The sequence below is a fragment of the Rhopalosiphum maidis genome, chromosome 2, assembly GCF_003676215.2.
Source record: "Rhopalosiphum maidis isolate BTI-1 chromosome 2, ASM367621v3, whole genome shotgun sequence".
Lineage (NCBI taxonomy): Eukaryota > Metazoa > Arthropoda > Insecta > Hemiptera > Aphididae > Rhopalosiphum > Rhopalosiphum maidis.
Genome location: NC_040878.1, coordinates 34,055,678 through 34,075,340, shown reverse-complemented (window position 1 = coordinate 34,075,340; position 19,663 = coordinate 34,055,678). Strand labels below are relative to the sequence as shown.

General features: G+C 26.7%; 1 protein-coding gene across 2 annotated transcripts; it reads right to left on the bottom strand.

Annotated features, from left to right (window-relative positions):
* Window positions 1-13,119: 13,119 nt before the first annotated feature.
* On the bottom strand, window positions 13,120-19,663 carry LOC113551250 (S-formylglutathione hydrolase-like). 2 transcript variants are annotated; one of them, XM_026953380.1, is made up of 6 exons: window positions 19,469-19,663; window positions 15,962-16,038; window positions 15,705-15,895; window positions 15,108-15,297; window positions 13,450-13,669; window positions 13,120-13,361 (listed from the first exon to the last, which is right to left on the bottom strand). In XM_026953380.1, exons 2-6 carry the CDS (start codon window positions 16,027-16,029, stop codon window positions 13,173-13,175), a joined length of 858 nt encoding a protein of 285 aa, XP_026809181.1. In that variant the 5' UTR covers window positions 16,030-16,038; window positions 19,469-19,663; the 3' UTR covers window positions 13,120-13,172. The 2 variants fall into 2 exon arrangements, with proteins under 2 accessions (XP_026809181.1, XP_026809180.1); XM_026953379.1 differs by lacking the exon at window positions 19,469-19,663 and adding an exon at window positions 18,869-19,158.

Below are 19,663 nucleotides of genomic sequence, written 5' to 3'. Positions count from 1 at the left end.
ATTTTGTACAATAAATCTTGTACCATTCATTAGATTGAACACTACATTTAAATTTCTTAAGAGTATTACGATAGCACCTTGTTTTAGTACCAAACTGTGCGGAGGATAAACCGCTTAAATGTAAACTATCCAAAAATTCTGTAGGAAACAGAAAATGATCACAGTCTTTTATCACTGTGTTTAAACTTAAAAATGTTTTTTCTTGCCCTGGCAACATATTAACGATAGCATTGTTTATTTTATCACAATATTCAATTTTAGGTGCAAGAATAGCATATTGTGAAAATATAGACACATTTTCTAAATCAAAATAATACCTCCAAATATGTATTTTACTATATTACTTGATAATAATGATGGTTTTATTTCAATTGAATATTCGTCTGTGTTAGGATTTATAAGTGGGTATTCACCATTTCCAATTTCTAACAGAAATTTAAAAAATTCAATTTCATTTTCGTTAGGTTGGATTAGGTGGGAAGGGTATAAATAGTGCACACACCATACAGTCGTCGTCGCCGCCGACGATAACGCAACAGTACTGCAGTAGTCGCTAGAGTAGTGGGGGTTATAAACATGTGTGTGTGTGTGTGTGTGTGTGTACACACGGCAGGCAACGCACGCCGCTATACGTAACTACAGGGGAAACTAAATAGTTCCAAAAACTATTAAATTGATACATTTTCGGACTTTCTCATTAGATGGCTCATCTATACACCAAATACTTGCGTCTAAAAAAAAAAATGGTGAAAATCGGCCCGGTAGAATTTCAGATATAACTGTCATAACTCATAAGAAATCGTCTCACGTTTTAATAATATAATAGATTATATTAGTTTACTAGATATCATTCAATTGTAAATTCTCGTTAGTCGTTATCTTATATTTTCGCGTAGTACACTAGTATGTAGTATTGTAGTATGAAAAAGGTTTTCCGATAGGAACTCTCGGATTTTCTATATGGTATATTTCTAATTTGGTTGATTTCTTATTATTAATATGTTTGACCGTTTGATGACTGTCGTGTTTAGACGTTCAGATTAATATCGTTTTAAATGTTTTAATTTTTGTAGCTTCATTTTACCACAGCCATTTTACTCGAGTAGATGACCAAAATTGTTACCATTGTAAAAATTTAACCTCTGGTTTGTAATTTGCATTGTAATGATACGTTTTATTTCAGCATATTAAATTAAACATTATTTGATTAATTTCTTTACTCTAAACTCTTTATTTCATTTCAATAAAAGTATACTATAACTTTAGAATTTAGATTAATAATAATAAAAAAAAAAATGTTTTTATAATAAATGTTTTCAATGATTACACTAAACTACTAAACCGTATAAGTTATATACAATGAATTATTGTATACAATAAAAAACGATTGTGAACGAAATGAACAGAGACGGAATTAAGTTTCTATTATTAGTATGGAATTTTGACAAATTTTATAATACTTCTAACTTCAAATGCTAAAAAAATATAGTGTATATTATGTATTTTAAAGTTTTTTAAACTACTGTAGGCCATATTTTTACCTGCGTTATACAATAATTTTATATGGTAATATAATCAATTAAATATATTTTTATTTTTAACATTAGACATAATATAATTATATAAATAGAAATTTAAGTAAAACACCAATAACTGTAAATGTTTTTAATTTCACTAATGAACAATTTTAAAATAGCATCCCAATTCCCAATAGGTATTTTTATATTTTTGGAAGTTTTAATCAAATTGAAATTATATCAAACATAATAATATGGTTATAAAAAAATCAATTAACAGCAGTAATAACATAAAATCGTTAATCATTAAAAAAAAAAATCATAATATGATCTCAGTTTAGAAAAAATGTTAAAAGCAATAGATAATAAATTATAACCTAACCTAACCTCGCTCTCATGCATATTCATCGAGACAATCTATAGATATAGATAAAGTTATAGATAGATTTGCTAAAAATAAAAATCAAAAATTAGAATTCGTTTTATAAAATGTAATTATTATATATATATTTATTTTATATAATATTTTACACTAATGACTAATGTGGGTAATATATGGCACTAATTTGAATAAATATATTATAAAATATTTTTAAAAAAATTGTGTGATGTTTATGCCCCCCTCCCAGAATCAAACTCTAGAGCCGCCACTGACATCACTAACAGCATCACAGTGTCTTGGCTACTGGCTGGACGAATGATGGTGCTATGACGATAAACAGCAAGAATGTAAATGTGTTTTTGGAAATGGCGATTACCGTTTATCAAGGCCGTAACTGAAAAAAAAATTCAAGGGGAGTCCAACATTTTTTTTTATATGTAAACGTTGAAAATGTATAGTCAATAAACTATATTCATCACTAAAATATTTGTACTTTTAAAAATTTCGGGGGAGTCCGGACCCCTGGACCCTCCCCTCAGTTACGGCCGTTCATCATGTTGCGTTCTCATGTATCTCGTGGAATATCAAACCGTTATAAATGTTATGACGCACCTATGCTACCGCTATCAACGGCGCCGCTTGTGACCACCAAGAATAATAATAATAAGACATACTATAGTACCGTGGTTAACGGAATACACGATCAATACAGCTTTCATATTATTAAATAATGTAAATATAGCAATAAATAATAATAATGCTGTTGTCGACAATCGATTATCGTTTATAAATTCACTCGTCATACCGTACAAAGTTTACGACCAATAAACCTGTACAACAGCTAAACGGCCAGGGTGCGACTCGTTCGGGACACCTTAGTTGCGTCCCATTAAAAAAGTATACATGAATTGCGTCCCACTATATTGGTTAGGTAGAAGAATTTTTATTTCGTTTTCAGGGGTTCTCCGAGGTATATTTTTAATAGTTATTTAATTAATAAGTTTTAAATACGTTTTATGTGAGTAGAAATTCAAATCTAAAAGTTTTAAGTGCAATTTTGTTGAATTTATTCATTTATACAACTATTTTAGCGTAAGTCGACACTCGACAGTCGTATAGATAAGCTATTACTATAATATCTCCAGCCATAAAATCCAATTACTAGTATAGTATATAGTAATAATGGTATCTAATCGAAATAAAGATAATATCAAGTCCGTAGGTATTCAATACAATACAAACTAATTTGTGAAATGTGACTGTTTGACTGTATACGTAGAATATTAATATAATATATGATGTATAATACTGTTGTATATATACAACTACCTATAGGTATATACTTTTTTTGGTAGAATTTGAAATTATAATTTATAATAATAAACTTAAAACATTTATAACATATAACTGTGCACTCAGCATTAAATGCTATTGACTGTACTACAAACGAAAATGAACCTTTTTTGTTTTTAAATGATTCTATTAGTGGTATAGTTATGTTTACATGTAAATCAAATTTAGAGTTTTTAAGTAAAATTAAAACAGTGTATGTTGATGGCACGTTTGAATATTGTACAAAACTTTTTTGCCAATTATTTACAGTTCACGGCCTTTTTAACAATTATTATGTTCCTTTAGTATATTTTTTGTTAAAAGATAAACAAACAATTACTTACCCTGAAGAATTTAAAGCTATTGATTTAGAATGCTCAAAAGTGTGTCCAGAATTTAAAATTGATATAATTTTCTCGTTTGCGCACATTTACTACCATTAGTAGTCTTAGGATTATTAGTATTTAGTGGTTCATAAGTCCATAATGTTGGAGAAAAATTGCTATCCGATGTTACGTAATTTTCTACAATATAATCGGAAAATATAGAAATAGTTCTAGACGTAGTACTTGGTCTTGGTGCTATCGACATAAAATCACAAAATCCAGCAGAAACTTCGTCAGGAAGTAAAAACTTAATCTAAAAAAAAAATTTCATCCATTTGCCAACTTCTGAGTCGTTGTTTAAGTACTCGTTCGATAATAATTTATGTTTTTGAATACGTCTAAACCAATTTTGCCCTAAATGAAAGTTAAAACACACGATTTTGCAGTTAGGGAAAATTTGCAATACTGCATTATGCGCAGATTTTTCAAAGTCGACATAAAAATTGCTTAAGTTTATTATATTACCAATAATTTTAATATATATATTTGTAATAGTTTTCCACATATTAATGTAAATATCAGTATGTTTATTACTTAAAAAACAAAACGCCACATGAACATAAAAATTGTTTGTACTCGTATATACGTGAATAGTTTAAAGTTGAATAAAATATTTCGGAGCGAATGAAAATTTACATGTAAATATATATATATATATTCGTCATCATTAATGAAACAAAATTTATTAACTTTATAAGTAAGATTATGCTGATCATCAACTAATTGTGTTTTAGCATCTTATAAGGATTTCGGTATGTTTGGAAACAAAATATAAATATCGCTATATTGAAGATGTTCAGAGTTATCAGTGTTTTGTGGTTCCCGGCTATTAGTTTATTTGATTTAATATGTAAATTAACAATGTAAAATGAGTATACCGAAAAGGCAAAAATCGAAATTCATATGAATTTTTAAGACTATAGTCTTAACCTATAACGGCTATAACTATCAGATTATAGATATGTTTTAACATTTTTTTAACTTATTTCCTTTAACGATGCTAGTGGGGGAGGGGGACAATAATCCACACACAAATACCAGGTATTATAGTATTTGTTTTTAATCACATCTTAATTTTTAATCAAACATCCAATAAAATCAATAGTTTGAGTTATTTTATTATTTTTATATAGATATAATATTATCTCAATTATTTTCTATGCTATATTAAATATTTTATGAATAGTCCATATTTATAAAGTCTTCCTGATAGTAAATACTTATATAATATAGTTAATAATAATCTATTTTAGAATTTAAGGCAGTTCCAATCGCTCGTTTTTTCTAGGAAATAGGAATTAGGCTAGTTATTGTGACAAGTACGGTAAGCGGTCACTTTATACGATCCATTGTTTAAATTTCATAACGCGGACACTTTGTACTATTATATATATATAAAATACATATTAATGTATATTTGTACATAGTAATATACCTAAGTATTATGTGTATATAATATAAATTATTAAAATGTAAAAATTAAAAATAAAAAAGTAAATTTATTAAAATGTAAAATTAAATATAAAAAAGTAAATTTATTAAAAACGTTATAAAATATAGTATATTATACTATTAGTCAAAATAATCAGTTTAAATCAATTTAAAAACGTGTACAATATAAACATATGTCAAAAAAGAAAAATAATGTTAGAACCAACATATACAATAATATATGGAATTTAAAAATTCAAAATTATTTCTTTGTTTTGGTGCTGGTTACATTAAGTTAATAGCTTATTATTTTCACCAGAATTAGATTTTTACTTCTTATGTAGCTTATTGACACATTCGTCCAATTGTAATGCCCGCAAAATTGTCCAAAAACTCAGGGAATGTATAAGATACTTAGATTTACCAAATAATATTTAAACTTAATAACAATTTTAATAAAATTATATATAATATATACATATGTATATACTTTTTGTATGTTTAATAGAACAAAGTGTCCGCGTTCTGCAATGTACTATTTTACCCGATCGTACAAAGTGTCCGCGTTTCGCGATTTTAATGCTCAACCGTACAAAGTGACCTAAAACATCCTAGTCATGTCAATGGATGTTATAGTGTGTATGCGGTAAATAATACGAACAGTCGTTGCATAATCGCGTTCTCGTACTCGTCAATCATAAATGTCAGCATATTAAATAGAAAAAAAATATTCTGTTACTTTTCGAGTAGAAACATACCTCGGCTGTGACAACATTTTGATACTTCGGCTGGTACGATTTTAGTTTTTTAAAAGTTCTAACATTTATTTACACCTTCTCAAGAGAGCGGCCAGCGACCAAGGAAATACATATTACATACTTCTTTAGTATAGGTATATTATGATTAAACAAACCTTTTATAAAAATTGAATTTTGCATAATATTATAACATTTTCAAAAGTTTTAACTTTAAAAAAGTACTCTGACAGTACTTTAGAAGTGATGTTGAGGAATGTTTTTATTTTTATAGCATTTAAAATCGAACAATCCAAAGTCTCACAATCTTGTCACTGCTGAGAGTCTAAGAGTCTAAAAACGATTTTATTTTTAACCGACTAGAACCACCTTAATCGTTCTAAATTCTTTCAACATTTTTATATTTACTACTATTTCTACAGATCTACTTAAACTCTTCTAATTCATAAGCTGTCTACTAAAATTTGGCACGCAATAATTTATAAGTCACTTCGTATATAACCATATAGGTACTAAATTAGAAATGATACAGTTTTTGAAGTATAGGTGTTCGAACGCGGCTGACTTCCCGCCGAATTGTCTACATTGCGTCATCGCCAAAGGCTTTACAAGTTTCACGCGATCGGTGTGGAATGTCCGCGACAAGTCATCCCCCCTCTACGTATTTGCAGCCGACCGATGTCCACTGCAACTTTCGCCCGATCATCGCCGGACTGTCTTTTGTCAACGGCCGAATTTGGCGTGTCCAATTGCTCGCCCGTTCGTCCCGTGTTTTTTGTTCGTTGACCACGTGGTCAACTGACCTGATTTTGGGTCCCTTAAATTTTCTTTACTTTTTACCTTGGTGTGCACGATAATTGTCGTAAGCTCCGAGACAGTCGAGGCCTGACGTGTGCGTCACACTCCGTCGCTTAATATATAAGTACTTGCGACATTATAATTATACATATACGTGCCATACGTCAAAAGGCTGTCGCCTTACCAGCCCGGATTCCAACGCGGTCGAGCCGAGTAGCAGAACAGGTTATCCTTTCTTTTCTTTTATTATTGTTGTTATTATTTATATTGTATGTAAAAAAATATGGTTTTTATTTATTATTAATTATTAGTATTGTTACGAATAATACGGGCCCGCATATTTAATATTATTATTATTTTATAGACGCTGTTTTTTTGGTTAATATGATATGTTTGGCGCACGGCGTCCCTTTATCCTATTATAATTATATTGTATATTAAGAGGACGCTATACCCGTATGTGTTGTCTCTGTCTTATACACGCGTAACATAGCTAAAAACTGTTTTGCGCGGGACAACTTTACTCCCTCGATATTTTAATCAAAACAACCAAAATTCTAAATCCCATTTGGAAGAACTTTACTTGTGACGTAGCGTCTTATTTTTTTTAATAACATGAATGTAATTAAATCAAAAAAATTAAAACGCTTCGTCACAGGTAAACTTCTTCCCAATGGGATTTATAATTTTGGTAATTTTTATATAAATATCGAGGGAGTAAAGTTGTCCCGCGCAAAACAGTTTTTAACTATGTTACGCGTGTATAAGACAGAGACAACACATGCGCGTATAGCGTCCTCTTAAGATTTTATACCGTAGGTGACCCTCCTCTCGTCCATAGCATTACGCGAGTCGTTGCCGCTAACCGCGATATTAAAAGCAGGAGCAGGACGGCGCACAATAGATATAATGGCGTTATTCAAAGTAAGTACCTAGATGTATAGTCATTAATTATTATTAATAATTATATACAAATATACACATAGTTATTCTGTTGTAGTACCTAAACTATAGACAATATCTCAGAAAATTAAGACATTTTTAAAAACAGTTTTTAATGTATAAATCATAGTATAAGAACATAGGTAATAGCATTGATTATAAATATAGTATTTAATGATTATTATCAAGCCCGTAACTGGAGGATCCAGAGGTCCGGACCCTCCCCCCCGAAATTTTTAAAAGTAGAAATATTTTAGTGGTGAATATAGTTTATTGACTATACATTTTCAACGTTTATATTTAAATAAATATAACCCCCCCCCCCCGGAAATTTGTTTTCAGTTTATAATCAATGGTAATAGTTTATATATTATTATTCTACGAGCATAAATGTCGATTGATTACTCATATTAACAATTATTTATTATCAATAATTTTATTAGTGAATACTGAATAGTGAAAAGAGATGATTACTTATTAGCTATGTTTTTATATTTATATTTATTCAATAGATGTTCTTTATGTTGTAAAACACTATAGTCTGCAATTAGCACAACATTATATTAGTATACTTAACTTGTGATGGCAAATTATTCTAGTTTTAGATAGTGATACAGTAAATTTCCTACTCATTTATTTAACTATTATACGTCATTATAATAGTATATAATATCATAATTTAATAAATTTACGATGAAAATTGTATGGTTATTGACGTTATTGTTATTTATTTGAATAGATAAAAAAACTTACTATGCAATTTTTAACAGACTACTATAAATATTATAATATAAATATATAATAAATAGCTAGGTACTTTTAGTTTAATATTTATTATAATTTATAATATAAAATGTAAATTATTATTATTATTTTTTTACAATTTTACCTATAAAGCTAATAGTATAATGTTATGTATTTAAAACAGTCATATATCATCATTTTAAGCGAAGGTTTATGTTTATATAATTGAACACCTTAAAATAGAATAAAAATAATTACTACATTAGCTAATGCTAAAATTGAAAAAGCAATACATTTCTTAAAATAAATACTCTTTTAATCCATAAAAAAATTACAAGTATATATTCAACAATTTTACATATAGCGTTAATTAATATTTTAACACCAGTTAAATTATTTTAAAATACATTTTTAAAAAAAAAGTAGTCAAGCGGGTATCAGTCTGTTGTACTTGTACATCAGTTTACGTGATGAGTATTTACGTGGTCACTGGTCACTGTAAATATAGATGTCAAAAGATGTACAATGCAAAGAAAAAATGAAAAATTAATAACGACCGGTTATTGGGTATCGATGAAGATTATGAGTGGTTTAGCAGCTAAACACTCATAAGTTAATAAGTTAATCTTTAGCCTTTAGGTATACATGATTGTAAAAAAAATTGTCCAAAGTAAACTGTTGTCAGACTTTACATTAATTGCTATAATTTCATTAAATAATAAATATATTCTACTATTTATATTGTAATTGTATAGGTTCTAAGTTCTAATTTATAACTAAGATTATTCAATTATATTATTTATAGTTATTATAAAAAAAAAAAAATCCTCATTCCGAATATTTTTTAGTTTAATACGTCCAAGTATACAAAAAAGGTGATCAATTTTTTCAATTTATAAGAGAGGGCGGAAGACTTAAAAATCTTCAAAGGAGGCGTAAAATAGAAGAGATAGTACAGATTTATATGGTCCAGATATGTACCTACAGTCCGGGTTTATACGGTCCAGATTTATAAATTTCATAGAAGAGGTTGGGAACCATTGTATCATGAATCGCGGAATACATTTTTTAAAGCCATTTATAATATATTATGTCATTGATTATAGAAAAGTCTATTCTATAATCAATATTTATATGTATGTAATTCGTATTGGCTTAGTGGCTTATAGAATATATAGAATTCTATATAGTTCGACGCGACCGCGTAAATTCGAAACGTATAGTAGTTGTTTTTGTTTTATTTTTGTTAAACGTTTGACATTACTAACAAAATAAATCAATAAATGCATCGTAAAAAGCTGTGAGAATCAGTAGTGGATCCATCAGGGGGAGGTAGGAGGGAAATTTTCCTTTCCCCTAAATACCATATAGTTGCATCATATGGTTATTAGCGACTAATATAACTTAAATTCCTGTTTCTCCCTGTAGTGCTATATAATAGTATAATGGACGATGAAAACAGGTGTCACAGATATTTGAGATATTATTTTCATTGTTTCGGAATTTAGCGTAAATGTTTATAGGTACACGAATGTTTATCGTTAACATTGAAAAATAACAATTTTCAGAATTAAGTTTTAAGATAATTTAATACAGTTAATGTTAAATCAGTTAAATTGCTTTTTACATTAGCATAATGTCGATTGGAATTTATTGCATAAGACTTAAATATTGATTTATGCTAAATTATGTTTATTTTAAAATATATACAGGTGTCAGGTTTTATATATTAGATCTTTTAATTTTCCATATATATACGATGAATTGTAATAGTTAATACTGAATATAGGTACCATTAATTATTAAGTTAGTGAAGTTTTTAATATTTTGTCATTTTTAGTACCTATTTTTACCTATCACTATTACTATTATATCTGCATTCCTATATGGCTAATGGCTATATAGTAATTGTAGTATTGTAGTATAATAATTGTATACTATCTATTGTTGTATTTATTGTATACTATCTACAAACTATCTTGCACTTTAACATTCTCCCTAGCCAAAAAATAAAAAATAATAATGACCGCGCTGAATCTACCACTAATAATAGTGCTTACAGGACAATTTTAAAATAAAAATCTAAAAGAATGCAGCTATTTTTGCGAAAACTAAAAATTCACAATTTTTTTTAGATTTAAGCTATATCTACACATTACTCGTGTTATTGCTATGGCTAAGAATTTATCTTGGTCTTGCAAGTTAAAATACCTAATACCTATAGGTACATGATTCTATTTTTAAAAACTATTCCTAGTTGATGTTAGTTTGCATATTTCTGAAGGTACTAATTCTGAATTACCATTTTACATATGTTATTAGGTATGATTTATCATGTCATAAACGTGTCATTATATAATATTATGTAGAATTGTTTTAATATTTAAAACTCTAAATGTACGAGTATGACTAAAATATACTTGTATAGTTGTAGTTACTTAAATATTAAATTATGTGTACAGGTTGGTAGGTATAAATTATAGCGACTATAATACTTATCTATATAAGTACACTGTACCTACATAATATTATATATTCTGTTAGTAACATAAGTAATTTCTATAGTTTAAGTTTATATAGTTAGCCTTATATTATGAACTGAGATACTAAGTTAACTCACATAAATGTAGGTATTTTAGTCTATGGCTTATATCACAGGGGCTGAGGGGCTGATTTTAGGCATCATTCGCAGAATGAAAGGATGTGCATTTGCATTTAGATTAATAGATTTTTTATACTCTTTTTGTTTTTCAAATTTATTTGGTTCCAGTATGAACTACTCTACTACTTATGAATATACCTAAAATATGTCAACTAATGTGTTAGGTATTATTCAAAAACATTATTCATGAATCATGGTGAATGATTTTTTTAGACTAACAAGTGAAGCTCTAGATTAGGTGTCGGCAAGTAATTTCTATTGGAGTCCTAAAGATTAAAATAATAAATCAATGAGGTCCAGTGAAAAAATCTTTTTCAAATCTTTATACATAATGAAATAAGTACAATGTGTTGACAGGGTTCAGTTTTGCCTTCCGCGGTCCGCCAGTTGCTGACCCCTGCTCTAGATTGTATAGAGCTACTTTAGACTTTTCAGGCTATAGAGAAAAAATTAAACTAGACAATAGGTAATATAAACTGATAATATTATAATCGCATCGAACATTGTTATATTATTATTATTAGGTATTATTATTTTTATAGGGAACATATAATTTTAACATAAAGTTAAAACTTATACCAGTTTAGTTACATAGTCTTGCATTGATTAAAGATTCTTAATTTCCATGTATACGTAATATAAAAACAAAAGTAGATAGGTCTTTATAATTTTAATATTTAATTGTTTAGCACCGAATAATTCCCTTTGTCATCTCAAAAGAAGCTAATATTGTGATCACTAAATTTAAATTAAATTCTGAAGGGTTTTATTAATAGGTAGCCTCCCTCATAAAATTAATCTAGCTATATATTATATCAGAGACGTATTTAGAGTTTTGACGCCTCAGGTAAAGTTGTATTTCCGCCTTTATATGGCTAAATACCACCCCCCCCCCCCAAAAAATGTGAATACTAATTTAAAAACTAATTTAACCATACATTTTATACACTCAACATAACATTATTAATTTACGTCTAGATTTCTTCTCACTGAAATCTTGTATAATTTCATCATACTGTATTTAAGTAGTTATATTTGACTCTATATGAAGTATCGACAAGTTATTTAAGCGATCATCTGTCATCCTAGATCTTAGATATGTTTTAACTTTCTTTAGAGCACTAAAAGAGCTTTCTGATGAACAATTAGAAGCTGGACAACATAGGAAAATTCTGAGTGCTATGTTGACGTAAGGGTATATATTTTGAATGTCATCATCATGTATCATTTTACACATTTCTAAAGCAGTTTTTGGTATATTTTCTTTATTTGAATTTGTAAGCAAATAGCTTCTAAAATGAACAAACTTATTTGCAAATGTTAATGGTAAATCATTAGGATAACATTTCCTAAAATAATCTGCTTGTTTTCGTACTTCAGTTATATTTAACTTTTGAAGCTGAAAAAATGCCATATTTATACAGAATCGTATTAATTGCGTCAACAAATTATTAAATTAAAACTACTAATTTAACCAAATGTCGAACTACAAAATAATAAACACAACAAACAGTTTATAAACGTATAAGCACTATAAAATCAATTTTAATTCATATGAAAAATACTTAGCGATTTTAAATTAAAATAATAAAATCGGCGCCGATGTGCCGAAGCAATAACAAGACGCAACAATGACGTAAACTATTACCTGCTTACCGCTGAAACACGGGGATTTTATGTGGTCAACTTTTGATAATATTAACATGTATGTAAAATAAAAATTAAAAACCATAAATGTTTATAAATATTATAGTATAATTCTACAACTGAGTAAAAAACGCAGTGCAGCTATTATTCAAAGACTAAAAATATTTTAATTTTTTGATTGACGAATGAAAATGGATAATGGATTATGGTTCAAAAAATGCTGCTGGGTGCTGGCGCTGCCGCCCATAAATTCTAAAAAAATTTGTCACCTGAGGCGATGGTACCCCCTCGCCTCCCCTAAATACGTCCCTATATATATGCATATATGTCTTTATATTTACTTATTGTGTTATGTAAATACAGGTTGTAGGTTTTCTTATAATAAAAAAAAGTTACTTAGGGAGCTTTAATATTTTCCTATTAAATATTTTAACCAAGCGGTAAAATTAACATTTAATTAAATAATTTATAAATGATCAATACAAATAATATTATAATGTTAAAATTTAATAGAACAGTTTAATAATATTCATTGCTATTCTTTTATTTAAAAATAAACATCAATGTAAAATTATTTTACAAGGACAATTTAGATGAATGAAATTTAAAATGTTCTCCAATAAATGTTGATATAAAATAATATCCATGATCATAGCCCTCTTCAAGAAATAGTTTGGTCTTGATTTTGTTATCTTTACACTCTTTTGCTGCTTCCACAAAATTATCAATTAGTAAATCCTTTGTTAAAAATTCATCATCACTACCCTGTGGACATTAAATTCAATTCATTTAAACAATATGATTAAAAACTATAATTGTTATTTCTTATTTTATTATTTATATAAATACTAACCACATGTATTAAAATTTCCATTTCAGGACCATTATATTCTTTTACTAAAAAAGTTGTATCCCATTTTTGCAAAATGTCTTTTTCTTCTCCAATTAATGTTGTTAATCCATCAATTAATGTAGGTGAATTAGTAATATTACAAACAGGTGCAAATAATGACACTGATTTATACTTTCCTGGGCAAAGTAAAGCACATAACAATGCCCCATGTCCACCCATACTGTTTAATGTTTACATATAAAAACAAATTAAAAGAATAATAATAAATTGAATGGACATAATATTTTGATACTTGCTAGAAGCAATCAAGACTTATTAAACTATTTAAAAGCTACTTAAATTTAAAAAAAAATCATTTAATAATAATTTCAATGTTTGCAGTATATAAAATAATAATATAGATAATAGATATGTAAACATGTTTACTTAATATTATACTATACTCCGTTCCAAAAAAGAATACATCAATTCTGCACACTTTTTTCCTCTTCCACTGGTTATTACTTATGCTGTTATGTGAGAAACGCATCGCCAGATAGAAACCGGTTACCTCCTGGTGTAATCTTTTTTAGAACGGAGAATAGTAGTAGCTATTACCTGATATAATTAAATAATAATAATCATCATTTTTTAGTTACATATAATATTGTAACTAATATATGAGTAAATTGTGTTATATATATGGTATATGAATTAGTAAAAGAAAAAATATTACACAATTAGTAAAAGTTTTTGAACATTCTCTCAAGATTCATCAAATTTTGTTTGTTAAAGCTCAAACTACTAAATTTATACGGAGTTTGATCAAAGTATTTTGTATATCCTATACTTCTCCAGTATTTGTACTTTATTACATTTATATGTAATATAAATAATTAATAATTTGTACTACAATTTTCATAATTATTTAAAAATTTAGCAGTTGCTACATTATTTTATTATTATTGTTATCATTATAATTACACCAAATTCTGCTTAGTGTGGGCACGCCGGGATCAGCCCTGTTTGTCCACATTAGCAGTTGCCCATAAAAACTAAAATTAGTTGTATTAATTATTTTTATTGAGACCAGACCATTTTGCTCATTTTAACCGGTGCCCACATTAGGCGAAATCCACTGTATATTGTAAATTGGACATTGTTTGTTGAAATTATAAATAAATGAGCTATCATAAGATATAAAATATCTTTATTTAGTGTTTGTGTTCACAAAAGCAGGGTATAATTTATCACTCAATACCCTGTATGTATTTTTTAATTCTATTTAGTGGACATACAACTAGATTATTGGATAATAAACTTCATTAACTTACAATTTTTTTAACAAATATATTTTGTATATGTGTTTTGTGCAACAGGACTATTTTTTTTTTTTTTTTTTTAATGGCAACTCCTATTTAGAATATAATTGTTGGATTGATTGATTTTTCTTTAAGTAACTTTGATCTATAAAGTCTCATATATCCAATTTTGGGTTTGGAATACAAGTTGATAGATCAAAATGATAAAGTTAATGGAATTTATGATCTAATAATCTAGTTTAATATCCTATTAACACAATTGAAAATTATGAGCAGATAACTGAGTGATAAAGTATACTCTGTTTCCGCGGACACACATGGTATACTATTTTAATTACTTATATATATTATATATACCTATGTCCAGAAATAGATATTTTATCTTGTATAACTGGGAAAGTGTTTTGGACAAGTTGATAAAGTTCATCAGTTATATAGGTAAACATCTGATAATGTTTATTCCACGGTTCCTGTTTAGCATTAACATACATAGAAGCACCAGAACCAACATTCCATTTTTCATCTTCATTAGGAATGTTACAGTTTCCTAAAAATAAATAATATCATTATATAATTACATTAAATTATAATTCAACTGTGATATTATATCATAAACCGTACTATTATAAAATTTATATAACAAAGTATATTTAATATCTGATATATTTATAATAGAACCTTAATATTTATAAAATATATTGTTCTTTTAATTTCACTAACTATATTATAACATTTATAACCACTAATAATTATATATCTCCATACTTAGCAATGTTAATATTTGTCACTATTTAAAATAGTAAGATACAATATAAAATTCATAAAATGTATTAATACTAGAGTTTTATGAATTCTAATTTTATAACTTTTTTATTTCCCATAAAAAATAAATAAAGTATTGTATTCAAATTTATTAATTTTATCAACTATACATATTATAATAAATAAACTTACTTGGACTAGTATCAGGAGCAACAACAATTATTTTGTATTGAGCAGCAAACCTTTGAAATCCTGATTTAGTGATAACATTTTGTTCAGTACATGTAAGACCCGATAAGTAAAATAGCACTGGAAATTTTTCATTTTCATTCTCTCCAGGTGGTAAGTAAATGCCAAACTTCATGTTACATTGCAATGTAGGACTGAAAAATATAAAAATAAAATTAACAATAAATTTCACAATATTTAATTGTGTAAAAATAATTTACCTAAAATGTTCAAAAACTTTCTGGTAACCACCAAAACTTTTATTACTGGAAATTAACTTGAGATCCATTTTAATTACCTATAATAAAAATGTATAATCAAAAAATATTCTAAAATATAGTTGATTAATTATAGAGGGTGATTCTTTTATCGAAAGAGTCAACAACAATCATTATTATTAAATATGTAAACATTTGTTCAGCGTGTGACAGCTAATTAAATTTTAATACAAATATGAACAAATAAACTAAAATTTAATAATGTATTGCATAGTATTAGCAATATTAGTACAAATACAAAAATAAACTGTAAAATAAAAAAAAACTAATGTAAAAGAAATCACTTAAACTGTTTTATTAAGTATTTTAAATTATAGATAAAAAAAAATATATACGGTTATCATGCCCTGTAAGTAGTATATTTGTGAATAATGATACAAAATTGTAGGTACAATACTATGGAATACATTTGGGGGGGGGAGCTAATCAAAAACTTAGTGAGGCTTAACCCCCAAAAACCATCTTCTAGCTTCGCTTATGTATGTATCAAAATACTACAAAATATATTTTGTTACAGAATATGACATTAGAAATTTAAGTTGTCATTCAAAACAATAACAATTTAAAAATTATAATGATAAAAATATATTTTTTGAAGAAAAAAAAAATGTTTTATTTTGACTGGATATTATGAAAAATATATATTATATTTTTAAAAATGTTAATGGATTTTAAAATAATAAATGTTCAACAATATTCACTATGTATACATGATTCAATTTAAAATAAATGTTTTAAGGGAAATAATTTCAAGACAATTTGATTGATCAAACCAATATTTAAAAAAAATATATTAGATATTTTACAGTTCTTAAGTTATATAATGTGTATAAAGAATATAAAACTACATTTTTAAGATTGTTTTTTTTTTTATTAAAGGTATAAAATTAGCTCTGTGTGGTAACAACAATATTGTGCCTCACCAATTTCTGTATTGTTTAATGTCACAAAATAGTTTATTAGAACTTTGGAGTTTATTAATATTTTATGTTATGTAACATTTCTAGTGCTATAAAACAACTTGTAAATTATTGTAATAAACTACCAACTAAATATTCAACTACTATTGATATTATGATGCAGTGGAGTGGTCAACTTGAAACTTTTCCAAAGCAGGTTTAATGTAGTACCTACTTAAAAGGATCACAAGCACAATTTTATGACAAAGAACTTTTTTGTGAAAATAATATTTAGTCAATTAGGTACCTATAATCTTTCAATAACCTATCAATTCCAATTCGGCAGTGATGATTGCCTCAGAGAAGTATTGTCATGCCACTAATATAGTGTATGTAAGAAACGAATGTAGGAAAAAAAAGCCATGGGAACAATAATCCATGATAAAAAAAAAGCCACAGAAAAAAGTCAAATTAAAATAATATTAAGTTAGTACAGTATTAGATAGATGAGATATATGTGTCAAACTGAGAATATAAATGTGTGATTTCTTTCAGAATAAAATAACAGAAAATGCCATAAATTGAAGAAAAATAACATAGTATTTTGTGGATATTATCTTGAAATTAATTGATTTATGTCTTACACCTAGATATGTATAAGTATAATACAAAAATGTTGTATATTTATTTTGATTCTTTTTTAAATGTAGATTGCAGTATGAACTTAATAATTTCCTTAATATATGTAACTAAGGAAATCCTAATAATTTTCCTAAAAGAGATGTCAAACACAAAAAAAAAAAAAAATTAATGATAGTAAAATAAGTAAAATCAATACATTCATTGCTTTGTTTAGAATCTAAAATATATTTATTACTATAGAATAAATATTTAATAATATAATTTACTACACATAATACAACTATTTTTAATAAATAAATTGGATTTTTCAGTAGCTTATTTTTCCCGTGGCTTTTTTTCTGACTACTGTAAGAAACGGTGGACTATGCCAGGGAGATTTCGGAACAATTCCCAATGTTTGGCAAGTTTCGAAAAAAAGGTTATTAATTATAATTAATAATTAGAGGTATTTATTTATTTATTATTTTTTTGTTTTTTAGCCATAGAAAAAAATATAATAAATAATATTGATGAAAAAGATATAATAAAGACATTAATGACATCGTTAAAAATAAAAGTGATTTATTAGATAAAAATTTACAAAAATGGAAATATGTTAAATAGCCATGATCATTGATGGATCTCACTACAGTTCTATTTGTCATACCTAATAAATGTGTTAGTCTCAATTTAATGCTAGTCAAAAAATCAATATTTTACAAGATAAATACCTTGTATACCTATTTACTTTCTTCTATTTTACAAATAATTTTTCATCAAGCTATTTGATTGTGAAGGTTATTACTAATAAATTATCATAATAATATAACGTTGTAGTCATTACACACATATAATAGGTATATAATATGTTTAAGGAACTTGTTTGTTATTTCCTTGCTACTGTATAAAATTATCTCATCTCCCCCCCCCTCTCGCTCATAAATAAAATAAACTATATAATAAATACACAAATTACATATTATTAATAAGAAAATATATTAAAATTATAAATTTAAAATATATATAAAAATGCATACAGTATAGGTAGGTATACACATAAAGTACCTTTAGTACCTATATACTATCATTAAAATTAATTTTATTATATTATTTTTTCGTATTGGTATAAGTAGGTAATAAAATAACAAAAGCCAACAACGTACTACTATATTATAATATAAAATGAAGTTTTCTCATTTTCTAAAATTGATCATCTATCACGAACTTAACATGATAATTGTAGGAAGAATATTGGCACATTAATATAACTATTGGACTATATGGCTGGGTGATAACCAAAAAGTATCATTTATAATAAATAAAAACTTACTTTTGGGTAGGTAGGTATTTATTAATTAGCTAATGTTGAACAATATTATCAAGAATATCAAAAGTAGATTCACTGTATACAGCCACTAAGTAGTAAGCACAGCAGATAATTAACAACTTCTTAGGTAGAACACAAAATATTAATAAATTTAAATTTAAAAATTAAATAACCAAGATTAATGATCTGACAGTCAAGAAAAAATAAGAATCAATGTATTAATATCATGTAAATAATATGCAAATAAGTATCGACATCAACCATTTACACACTACACAATTATAATACCTACCATCTAATAACGTATTTTTTTTTTTTTACGGTGAATATTGAATAATAATAGTAATTAAATATTCCAAAGTCCAAAAAATCACAAAATATAAAATATGAACATAGTATAGAATATTTAGTAGTTTAAATATATATAAATATTATAATCATTAATCATGTTATAGAGCTTATCATTTTTATTAGTCAAAAAATGCATGAACCTCAGAGATGACTACTGATAACTGATAAGAAATAGTCAGAATGGCTTAAATATTTATGCCATGGTAGTCAGTAATAGCAAAATGGTAATAGAATAGAAAAACTTAAAAGTACCTTTTCTTTAGTCAGTACTCAGTGTACAGTAAGACGTGAGTATCACGATTTAAGGAGACGTTAGATACACAAAGGATCACAGATCATAAAGATAATAATTAATTTTTTTTTTAATAAGTAATAACTGCAACTTATAAATGTAAGTATAGCTATATAGGACTGTAGCTGCACTAAAAGTAAACAGTACTAACTAAT